The following is a 13,073-nucleotide window of genomic DNA, read 5'->3' on the forward strand; positions in this document are numbered from 1 at the left end:
TCTCACATATAAGCAGCACTCACACTCTAATCTATGCGAAGTATTGACTGGCTTAGCTATCAATTCCAAGCGTTCTCTACCCGTGTTTGTTTTTCTGGTTTTGACTCTGTTGCCCACTGACCTTGTGATTGTTCTCTGCCTGCCTCGACTTGGATTTTGTATACTGGACTCTGATCTTTGCTTGCACTGTGACTCTGTCTCTGCCTAGCCTCCTCCAGAACTGTTTGCCAGTATTTTGACCTTGTCTGTCTGTTTACTCAATAAAGCTGCTTATGGTCTGACGAGCCGTTACAGCAGCAGCTCTTTTGCGAATCAGGACCTAAAGATGACCTGAACCTGGAGAATGACATCACTGAATTCAATGATGAACTGCCTTTAACCGGAAATTGAGTGTTTACTATAGTCCTTTTGCATTATTGACACACTGTTTTCCTATTTAATACTGTAAAGCTGCTTTGACACAATCTTTATTGTTAAAAGCGCTATTTAAATAAAGGTGACTTGACAATGTGTCATGCAAAAAAAAAAAGAAAAAAAAAAAAAGAGATCAATTCAAACTATAGTCACACATAGCCAGATCTCAAATAAACTGTATAATCAAATTATCATAAAAGTGAATTGCAGAGCTGGTGCAAACATATCCACATCGCCATGATCAGATGCATTCTTAACTGCTGTTTCTCAGTGTGTTTATTTTATTATTGAGAGGAAAGCAAGCAGCATGTAACACAACTTTTTTACTTAGGCCTCCTTCAGAAAGAAGACCAATGGCCTGTAGCACGAAGCCGGTTTCAGTTTTTACCCAGGTAAGTTTGCGTTTAGTTTGAGCAAACTCTTGAGATTTTGGGCTCAAGAAGGTGGGTTGGTTTTGAGCGGGTTTCGTCACCATAGTAACTTACGCTACACAGCTAGAGGTTTTCACGGGTCCACTTGGATCCGAAAGCCTGAGACCCAACCCGAGACATGAGCCGGTTCAGGTCCAAAACTTCTACGAGTGGCTCGGACACAGGTCGGGTTCGGTACTAGCGGTCTCGGGTAATTAAAATAAATGTGCTTTTCCCAAATTGACCCAATTAGACCCGAATTTATTTTATTTTTGAGAAATGCATGTAAAAAAGGAACATACGTTTGTAACCTCAGAATTCCATCTTATAGGTATGAGATCCATCAGGAAATCCACTCACTTCATTACGCTGCGTGTCAATGCAAGGCTTTTCTTTTTTGTGTGTGCAGAAGCCCTTCACCGGAGATGAGGTAGCTAACGTTGCAGACAAAACTAGCAAATCCATGATTTATTAACCTATCGATTAAATTTTTATAAAACTATCACGTTTATATTTCAAATCCACTGATTACAATTGAAAGCCAAATTCAGAAATAACATGAATCCATCAGGCAGGCAAAAATATAAAGTAATAGGCTAATAAGTAAATAAACTGAATGAAAATAATGGAGCAGCGGCCAAATCAGCAGGACCCCGGGATTTTTCTGGACCGATGCGGGGGTGCAGGCTGTGCACACGTCAATGCCATTTACGTTCGGGTCCAGTCAGGTTCGAAAATAAATGCGGTCGGGTTGGCTCGGACTTGGGTCTAATTTCATCGGGTCTGTCTTGGGTCGGGTTTATCTTTAAAAATATATATACAGTGAGGAAAATAAGTATTTGAACACCCTGCTATTTTGCAATCATTAGAAAATGGAAGAAGCTAAACATGACTGTCAATCTCCCTCGGACTGGGGCTCCATGCAAGATCTCACCTCGTGGGGTCTCAATGATCCTAAGAAAGGTGAGAAATCAGCCCAGAACTACACGGGAGGAGCTGGTCAATGACCTGAAAAGAGCTGGGACCACCGTTTCCAAGGTTACTGTTGGTAATACACTAAGACGTCATGGTTTGAAATCATGCATGGCACGGAAGGTTCCCCTGCTTAAACCAGCACATGTCCAGGCCCGACTTAAGTTTGCCAATGACCATTTGGATGATCCAGAGGAGTCATGGGAGAAAGTCATGTGGTCAGATGAGACCAAAATAGAACTTTTTGGTCATAATTCCACTAAACGTGTTTGGAGGAAGAAGAATGATGAGTACCATCCCAAGAACACCATCCCTACTGTGAAGCATGGGACAGGGCGACTGCACTGTATTAAGGAGAGGATGACCGGGGCCATGTATTGGGAGATTTTGGGGAACAACCTCCTTCCCTCAGTTAGAGCATTGAAGATGGGTCGAGGCTGGGTCTTCCAACATGACAATGACCAAGCACACAGCCAGGATAACCAAGGAGTGGCTCTGTAAGAAGCATATCAAGGTTCTGGCGTGGCCTAGCCAGTCTCCAGACCTAAACCCAATAGAGAATCTTTGGAGGGAGTTCAAACTCCGTGTTTCTCAGCGACAGACCAGAAACCTGACTGATCTAGAGAAGATCTGTGTGGAGGAGTGGGCCAAAATCCCTCCTGCAGTGTGTGCAAACCTGGTGAAAACTACAGGAAACGTTTGACCTCTGTAATTGCAAACAAAGGCTACTGTACCAAATATTAACATTGATTTTCTCAGGTGTTCAAATACTTATTTGCAGCTGTATCATACAAATAAATAGTTAAAAATCATACATTGTGATTTCTGGATTTTTTTTTAGATTATGTCTCTCACAGTGGACATGCACCTACGATGACAATTTCAGACCCCTCCATGATTTCTAAGTGGGAGAACTTGCAAAATAGCAGGGTGTTCAAATACTTATTTTCCTCATTGTACATATTTATGCACGTCGGGTTCGGGTAAGAAGTGATTCGGGTCGGGTATGGATTTTAGGACCCGAGAAGACCTCTAACAGCTACCCAGCTCTGGTGCAGGTTTTATTCTGGGTTAGAGATCGCAAACCCAAACTGGACCAATCAGCTGTGAGTAAGGTGGCATAAATCAGATGCAATTAAGCCACTCCCCTCTATCTCTCGCTTCAAATTAAATCGGTTTAGAGTAGAAGAATTTCAGAGATAAAATTGTCTTGCTGCTAATTATTTATTATACTAATATCATATTCTCTATGGGGTTCAGGTCAGGCGAGTTTGCTGGACAATCAAGCACAGTAACACTATGGTCATTGAACCAGCTTTTCGTATCTTTGGCAGTGTGGGCAGGTGCCAAGTCCTGCTGGAAAATAAAATCAGCATCTCCATAAAGCTTGTCAACAGAAGGAAGCATGAAGTGCTCTAAAATTTCCTGATAGATGGCTGCGTTGACTGTGGACTTCAGAAAACACAGTGGACCAACACCAGCAGATGACATGGCAGCCCAAATCATCGCTGACTGTGGAAACTTCACACTGGACTTCAAGCAACATGGATTCTGTGCCTCCCCACTCTTCCTCCAGACTCTGGGACCTTGATTTCCAAATGAAATGCAAAATTTACTTTCACCTGAAAAGAGGACTTTGGACCACTGAGCAACAGTCCAGTTCTTTTTCTCCACAGCCCAGTTAAGATGCTTCTGACGTTGTCTCTGGTTCAGAAGTGGCTTGGTAGCCCTTTTCCTGAAGACGTCTGAGTGTGGTGACTCTTGATGTACTGACTCCAGCTTCAGTCCACTCCTTGTGAAGCTCTCACAAGTGTTTGAATCAGCTTTGCTTGACAGTATTCTCAAGCTTGCAGTCATCCCTGTTGCTTGTGCACCTTTTCCTACCCAAATTCTTCCTTCCAGTCAACTTTGCATTTAATATGCTTTGATACAGCACTCTGTAAACAGCCACACCTTTCAGTAATGACCCTCTGTGACTTACCGTTTTTGTGGAGGGCGTCAATGTTCATCTTCTGGATCATTGCCAAGTCAGCAGTCTTCTCCTTTATTGTGGTTTCAAAGAACAAAAGATATCCGGAATTTATACTGTAGGGATGGTCATTAATTGAAACTCAAATGTAAATATTCTAATATTTTGAGATACTGATTTTTGACTTTCATGAGCTGTAAGCTCTAATCATCAAAATTAAAACAAACAAAAAACTTTTGAAATGTTATACTTTACATGCAATGAATCTAAAATATACGAAAGTTTCACTTTTTGAAATAACTTACAAGAAAAAATGAACTTTTTCACTACATTCTAATTTATTGAGATGCACCTGTATATATATCAGTGGCGAGTGGTGACTTTTTTAACCGAGTATGTTGATTGATAAGATTAAGACCCCCCTCCACCCTATCGACTTTTAGGACACACTCAAAGAGGGAAACACTGTGGCAGGTGTCGATTTAAAAGTAGCTTATGCACATTTCCTACATTATTTGTAAATCAAATTTATCTCCAATCCTTCTTCTATCGTCTCAGGTTTATCCATTTTTTTATTCGAATGCTAGAAAAATATAGCTGGTTTTCCAAGTAAAACCCACATTAATTGCATAGACATGTATATTTTCTCCTTTTTAAAATTTGCTGTATTTTTTTCCAGAACACCAAAATATGTAAATTTGTCAATTTCATTATGCAATAAACATCTGGAAATTATACATTTCATATCAGACTTTTTTTGCATGACACTTCTAGTGTCCCATAAACCTATAAACATAATACTAAACTTTTTTGTTGCCTGAAATGTTCAACTACCTGTTTTACCTAAAAAGATGCAAGACGTCTATTATGTACATAATGCATTTTGCCCATAAAATCAAAAAGCAATATATAGTGCTTGAAGCACCAACAAAGAGCTATGTTTTCATGTAGAGGGGTGTATCGTTGTTACAACCTCCGCAGGTATGGTGTTCCCCAGGGGTGTAGAGTATCACTGGTGTCTTGATGCTTCACAATATGTCAGACAAAGGAGCTAGCAAAGTCATTGCCTTTTAATGTCCGGAGGTGCAATTCCAATGAACGAAACTGACAGACAATATAATGAGTGAATTAATTACAAATTTCAATATCAGACAAAACCTACACATCCTCGAAACAATGGAACCTTCAATGCACTTAAGTGCTGTCAGCATTTAATCTGGTAAGTAAACACACAGACAGTGATACTTTTGGCATAAATGCAATAGTTTGACTTAACAGTTAAGTGCTTGTGATTTGCTGATCATTATACATAATGTATATAACACATAGTGCATGTAAAAAAAAAAATGCTGCTTCTGTTTCACACCAAATGCTAATGTTCGCTTGGTCAAGTCGTCTTGAATTTGACCAGTTTGTAGCCTAATAGCCTTTGTCTCACTGCTTATTGTAAGCAAACTGTGCACATAATCTGACACATGACCATGCTATTCTTTGCCCATTACCATCAATTTGCATGTCAGTTTTTATCTGAAGCTCTAGCAGCATGCCGCAACAATTTAATCTTGAGCCGAACGAAAGCTCATGCAATTACCATCTGCTCACCAGACAGTATACTGCGTTGACAGTTGAAACTAACTTGTAACATTGTGCTTTGTGTGAAAGGTCCGTTATGCATCTAGCAAACTTTTGTTACCATTTATAACAAAGGCTGCAGTATGACTTAACTTTCTTTCCTTTTCTTTCTTTCTTTCTTTTCTTGAAAAATGGGGGTAATGGTAAATGGTTGTGGCTCTTCATGAAACAGAATACGTTCACACCTTTAGCCAAGTACATTGACACCCTCAGCAACTTTAGTCAAAAGAATGCATGAATAATGTATACTCACAGTTTTGATCAATTGTTTTGTAAAACCTTAGCAAATAGTTTAAACTATAATAGGCCAAAGAGTCAACACATTAGGATACTTTTGACATTTAGTGTATTATTTCTTCATGACTGCTTTTCTTTGCTATACTTGCAGCCAGTGCCTGTCCTACACATCTGGGGGCCCCAAGCAAAACTTTGTCAGGGGTCCCTGTCAGTGTGTTCATATTAAATCCAAAATGACCCTTTCAGAAGAGAAAAAGTAAGAAAATTACAAACACTAAATACAATGAATAAAAGATACAAATTAAATACAATTTAGTCTACTAAAAATTATAGCCTGCTATACAGAAATTAATAAACTACTCAAATATAAAAACTGAAAGATTCTCTAATTTTCTTCTGTTGTTTGATTAATATTTAATGACAGAGTGACAGCAGCAGGTTTTTTGTGGTTGTTGTTTAGTGGCTGCTGTCGCTTTAAGACCGAATGCACACATATATACTGTCAAGCTTTTGATTACTTTCCCAACTGTTTATGTTCACTAAACACATAACTTGCTGCTTTTAATTGAAAACTCATCAAGACAGGCATTTTGTGTGTGTGTGTGTGTGTGTGTGTGTGTATTTATCAGTTGAAGCACATACCTGAAGCCCAAATTAGCTTACACTTACTTGTGTTGTGCTCTGCCTCAGATCGCGACCACAGAACAAGCTGGTGGTTTGTAGCCCTTTATCACAATTGGCTGTGTCTGAAATCGCATACTCTCTTGAGTAGGTACTTATTTTGAATAAGAAATTATTTCATAACCCCTAACAAAGTATGTTCTATGTAGTATTAATGTGTGTAGTATGAATGTAATCTGGATATAATATATTTGCCATGTTATCATTATCACGTGATTTACCAGTGTCAGTTGTGTCGCTTCACTGCCATTCACAAATCCTCTCCTGTGACTGGATAGTAAAGTGTCCATCGTATACACACGTTAGAATCTTGCCTGAAGTAGCAGGGTACTTATTGTGTACTCTTTTATGAGTACTGTAAATTCAGACATACTACTTTTGTCACATACTGTTTTTCACAGCCATAGTGTTACTGATGCAGACTCCCAATTAAATTCTATGTTTTTATTTCTTGCTATTGCCTTTCAGTATAGGAACATTATTCCCCTATCATGTTTTTGCAAGGTAAGTGATAACCCATAATTTTAAACCATCTAAAATCACGAAAAGTGTGACACGTTGCATAACAAAGTAAAAGATAATGTAGTCATCCTGGGTACAAAAGTGCATGATTTACATAGTTTAGCAGTACTATTTAAGTTATAACAAACAAGGGAGAGTGCTGATTCAGACCAACAGCATGATTGCAAGTTGCTTTTATACAGTTCAATAATCAAAAAGTTAATATTTAGTAAACAAGATTTTACTGCCAGTTACTGTTGTGTTTTTGCTCCACCAACAGAAACAAGAATGAAACAGTTGTGTCTCCAAGCAATAGACAGTAGTGCCATTACTGAATGGATCATTGCTTTTAAACATTCAATAACTCACTCATAAAGACAATCACTTGTTGCCCCAATTGTGAGATATTGCTTTTTTGCAATGGTTAAGCAAGAAGTTTATATTGTGTGCAACTTACATTTTACACACAGTGTTTCCAGTTACATTGTCTTTTGTTACTTTCTGATCCGCCAAGGCCCAAAATATGTAAAAGTTCAAGTAGAACAATAAGATACTACAGGTTATTAGTAATCAAATCAGTACCTCCCTCTCTCTGCACTACAGAAGTTGCATTTGAATTAGCATTTAGTCTGTATTCACATACTTGCATAAATGAATAACGAATTATGCATCTACTGGCATAGCAATGTAACAATGCAGGTAAAGTCACCTAAAAATAGCCACTACTAATGTACAGCCTTGTCTGTCTGAAACATGCAAGCACAGGAGGGAAACATACTGTACAGTGAAATGTACAGTGCTGTTGCATTAACTAATCATTAAACCCTATAATGTGCACTCATTGTTGGCTGTATATTATGTGTTCATAATGTTATGCAATGACGTTATATTAATAGGCTAAAACATATTCAGGTCAAGATGTAGCTGCATTTTTACTGTTGAATTTTAAGTAAATAATTTTTCTGCTTTAATTGTCATACTGTTCTATGACAGTGTTTCCTGTTTGTGCTACTCTGCTGCACTCTAGTGGGCAAATAAAACATTACACCTTTTTGGATCCAGTAAAGGCTTGTTTTGGTATGTTGCATTTAGCATAGTTTTGGTTGATGATCTGGAGATTATCAAGAAAGTCCTGAGGAAATGCACACAATGAAGTGGATTGTTACCATGATGACAAAGCACTTTTCAGATTTTTTTTTTAATTTTTTTTTTTAAACTTAATGATCTAAACTATCATAACTGCATTTTTTCTTGTAGATCAGACAGGAGGAGCAAATGTGCCTTCAGCCAATGTGCCCGTGGCACCTGGTGAGAGTTGAATTCAATATATTTCACAACCTTATTAAGCACATTGACAACTCTTCAAAGAATCTTAAAAGTAAAAAAAAAAAAAAAAATCAGTGCAGTGACATATGAGTCACTTCTCCCTAGATCAACATGTTTTCATTCTCCTCACTTCATGTATCATGTATCTGATCATATGATCTGTACAGGTGCAGATATTTGATATTTTATCAGATTTTCTCTTCCTCCCTTCAACATGATCTCACTGGCCCTCATCCAGGAAATAAAGTTTATCCTACACCAGCAGCAGGTAAAGACATAAACATGAATAATGTGTATAGAGTTCACATATTGTAAGTAAGCATGTTCTTCTCTGCTGCAGGCTATGTGCCACCTCAGGTCCCAATGGTCATGCCAGTCCCAGACAGACCGCTGGGCTGTCCACCAGGTTTGGAGTACCTGACCCAGGTGAATTTAAAGTATTCTCACAATTAAACATTTACATTCACTATAGAGAAAAAAACATTGTTCATATATGAACCTTTCTCTAGAATCTGTGTTATAGGATTAAAGGAATGGGAATCATGAAGAATTTAATGGTTCCGATTCAGTTCTTTTAAACAATTCCAGTTCCTAACAATTTTTTAAATACTTGTAATAAAATCTGTCTGTCTGTCTGTCTGTATACCATTATGCCCATGAAGAGTCCACATAAGAATAGCAAACCGCTGTATATGTGTGTAGAAAAAATAAAAATAAAAATAAAATAAATATATATATATATATATATATATATATATATATATATATATATATTTTTTTTTTTTTTAATTTTTTTTTTTTCAAATGATGAGATCATTTAAACTGCATGTAACTTTTGGGCCTTGGGTCTTTGGCTCTGCTTCTCTCTGTGTGGGTGAATGTGGTTTATGGCATTATGGACATCTTATAAGTACAGATGGACAAATAATACACTCTATGCCTATATTAAGTTCTACAATGCTGCTTATCTCAGGTTGACCAGCTTCTAGTTCATCAGAAAGTGGAAGTAATGGAAGGTAATGTTTGGCCACTGATTGCACTAGAAACAATTTTCTAAACCCCTGTCACATGACTACAAATGCTCTCTTTCTCTTACAGTTCTCATGGGATGGGAGACCAATAATCAATATGTGGTGAAAAATAGTTTAGGACAGCAGGTGTTTTTTGCTGCTGAGGAGAGCGATTTTTGTACTCGCATGGTCTGTGGACCAGTGCGCTCCTTCCTGCTTCATGTCCAGGATAACGTGGGACAGGAAGTGATGGCTTTATCCCGCCCCCTTAACTGCGGTAGTTGTTGCTTTCCTTGCTGTCTGCAAGAGGTACAGTACAACATGACCACTTCACCATTCACTGTTTCATACATATTAGCCCAAAGTTTTGCATCCTGCTTTGCATTCCTTTATACCCAAATAAAAAGGATAAGTGATTATAAATATTGGAAAAATATCTATGTTGCTGTCTTAGCATGTCAGTACTGCCTCATATATTTCAGATGGAGGTTCAAAGCCCCCCGGGCAGCCCAATTGGTTATGTTATACAAAGCTGGCATCCTTTCTTGCCGAAGTTCACCATACAGAATGAGAGAAAAGAACCTGTTCTGAAGATTGTGGGGCCGTTCTGTGACTGCAAATGTTGTTCTGATGTTAATTTTGAGGTATGGTGCATACATTATACCATAAATTATACTGTCATGTTCAAAATATAATAATGTAACAATATAATATAATATAATACAAATGGTCTGGAAATATAAAGCCAGTTAAAAATACAAACATGGTTTACAAGGAACAAACAGGCATATCAGTGTGAACTAGCTACTAACAACAACTGACAACTGAAGGGTGAAATAGAGGAACTTAAATACAGGGCAATTGAGGGAACTAATGGCAAACACCTGAAACAGTTAAATGAATAACAATGAAGAACAAAGGGCAAGAAGATTTAATGAAAACAAACCAGAAGTCCATGAAAATAGAAACTAAGACAAAACAACTGTCTGTGTGTATAATAATATAATATAATACAATAATTCTTTTATTCAGCAAGGATGCATTAAATTGGTCTAAAGTGAGAGTAAAGACATTTACAATTAGTGGAGCGGCTAAGTGATATAATCGTTCAGTTTATGATACAAGCGTGAAAATTGGCATGAGCAGTCTCCATGGGTCACTTGACAAGAAAATTGTCCGAGCCACTTGAAAGTTACCCATGGAGACTGCTCATGCCAATTTTCACGCTTGTATCATAAACTGAACGATTCTGCCAAACATAAGCACTTAGCCGCTCCACTAAATGTTGTTTTCAATGTTGTAAATACTATTCTTTTTAACTTTTTATGCGTCAAATAATATTGAAAAATGGTATAACATTTTTCCACAAAAATGTTAAGCAGCACAACTGTTCAACATTAACAATAATAAGAAATGTTTCCTGAGCACCAAATCAGCATATTAGAATGATTTCTGAATGATCGTGTGACACTGAAGACTGGAGTAATGATGCTGAAAATTCAGCTTTGTCATCACAGGAATAAATTAAAATAAATGAAGCCTTGGTGATGATAAGAGATCCCAATGTTTAAACGGTAGTCTATATTGTATAAAAATGTATATACTACTAGATAAAAACATAATTATTTTGCTGTGAATGAGATTACTTTGTGAATGTCATATTTTATGCTTGCAGAATGAAGTTCAACTGATTTGTAAATTAAATTCTACACCATTTTATGTGTCTAACTGATCATCAGTCTAACAGTCACATGCTTATTTGATGCCAGGTGATGTCACTGGATGAGTCCTCAGTTATTGGTCGAATTAGTAAACAGTGGACAGGATTCGAAGCAGAAGCATTTACTGATGCAGACAACTTTGGCTTACAATTTCCAATGGATTTGGATGTGAAAATAAAAGCAGTTATATTAGGAGCCTGCTTTCTTATTGTAAGTAATGGTGCTCTTCATTGATACACTTTTTACATTATGTATTAGCTTTCCTATCAATTTGTAAGAATATAGTTCTAATAGTAAATCAATCATGGTGCAATCAAACACATTTATGCTTAAAACCTTTTTTTTAGGCTCTAACTGAATATAACATATATTTACATAATTCCTAATTACATTAATTTACTTTTGTCTTTCTTTCATTTTGAATATACAGGATTTCATGTATTTTGAGCACACTCAAAAACAAGAGTGAAACCAGCCTGCAGCTTTGTTCCCCATTTGATTAAATTATGTATTTTTATTTTTTGAAATACAAATGCTGAACAATTTTCTCTTTACACTTAGTATCATAGCTAAAGATGGAGTGGGTCATAGACATCCCTCCCCCCATTACAACACAGTGTAAAACATCCACTTATCTCACCTAGCTAATAATTCTTCCAGTTTTATAACAGAAGTACAAACTTTTTCATACACATTTCTTATTAATTTTTTTTTCAAATAAAGAAAGGTGTCACCATAAACCTGCTGTAAATATAACATGTCATATTGGCCATCTAGAGCATGTCAATGTTTAACTAATCAATAAAATGTTGATTTAAGGATTCACAATGACCATGAAACTAAAAAGCAGGATACCACATTTAAAGAATTCAAGATAAATTCTTATTTAGAAACTTCAACTTTATCAGTGTGCTATTTAAGTCGTTACACATTCCCTTCTGCTCGTCCCCCGGCCTTTCTTATGCTTACAAGGACACAAGTTAGCTTTGCAACAGATGTAACACAAAAGATACTACATGTGAATTTGTGTGAAAGTGCTGATCTGTGTTTGTACCACAAACTGGATTCGAGTGCAAAAGTATGTATGATGTTACATTGCAAGTTTGTGTTTGTTATTGTGTTTCTGTGAATGTAATTTGTACACAAATTAACATGTGTGTCATAAATAACTTCACCATTGAGGCAATGAATGTAAATTTCAGAATGGTGTAGCCCAAGATCCACCACCTGATTTCTGCATATACGGTATATTAAAAAAAATATATACAAGTAATATGCCAACTTCATTGACTAACATTTGTTTTGAGGGTACTTGAAACAAGAAGCAAGACTTCAAGACTACACATATTGATCTGTTTGGTACTTGTTTATGATTGATACCATGTTATTGTCACGGTGCACACAGCAGGGAGGAACGAGGAACACGCAGACGAGGATAAACTTCAAAATAATAGTCTTTAATGAGGACATCAGGACAGGGCAAGACAAGGCAGACACGAACAGGAACACCGGGGAATAACGAGTAGACCAGACGAAAACTAACTGAACAGGCAGGAACTAAACTAACAGTTCCACCAGGGAGGGGGGGTGGGCACTCTGGAGGCCCCTCAGGACAGACATGGACAGGAACACAGGACGGGGACCTCCAGAGTGGAACAGACAGAGGCCATGGCAGGGAGCTCAGGCGGCCATGGCAGATGGTCTTCGTGGCCATGGCCACATTCTTCGCCCGCCCACCCTACCCAGAGCTCTACTGGACTGGACTGAAGTCAGCGGCGGCCGGGAGCTCCAGGTGGGCTTGCCGTACGCGCTCCTGGCGGGCTTGCCACACCCCAGGCGGGCTAGCCACATGCGCTTCCAGGCGGGCTAGGGTGAGCCGCGGACGGCGGCGTGAAGGGAGGGAGCCGCCGACGTTCGGGTTGGCTTTCCCCGTGGTCGGCGGCGTGCACGAGCGGCAGCCCGTGAACAGGACTGAGGACAGCCGCGGACGGCGGCGACGATTCTCCCGCGAACGGCGGGCTCAAGACAGCCGCGGACGGCGGCGTGACTTTTCCCACGAACGGCGGCCACGCGGCGATCCCGCCGAACTCCCACTTCTTTCCGTGGGCTAGAGCGGGAAGGACGAGCGGCGACTTCCATGCCGCGGGACAGACAGGAACAAAAATAAAAAAAAGACTTAAAAAAACAAAAAAAACAACGG

General features: G+C 38.5%; 1 protein-coding gene across 1 annotated transcript; it reads left to right on the forward strand.

The window, feature by feature from the left end:
* The first annotated feature begins 8,361 nt into the window (after positions 1 to 8,361).
* LOC131524366 (phospholipid scramblase 1) lies at positions 8,362 to 11,342 on the forward strand. The gene is made up of 7 exons (XM_058751448.1): positions 8,362 to 8,410; positions 8,483 to 8,568; positions 9,116 to 9,158; positions 9,241 to 9,461; positions 9,635 to 9,796; positions 10,922 to 11,083; positions 11,304 to 11,342. The coding sequence occupies exons 2-7, from the start codon at positions 8,506 to 8,508 to the stop codon at positions 11,340 to 11,342; spliced, it is 690 nt and encodes a 229-aa protein (XP_058607431.1). The 5' UTR covers positions 8,362 to 8,410; positions 8,483 to 8,505.
* The last annotated feature ends 1,731 nt before the right edge of the window (positions 11,343 to 13,073 follow it).

This window comes from Onychostoma macrolepis, chromosome 02, assembly GCF_012432095.1.
Source record: "Onychostoma macrolepis isolate SWU-2019 chromosome 02, ASM1243209v1, whole genome shotgun sequence".
In the NCBI taxonomy this organism is placed as follows: Eukaryota; Metazoa; Chordata; class Actinopteri; order Cypriniformes; family Cyprinidae; genus Onychostoma; species Onychostoma macrolepis.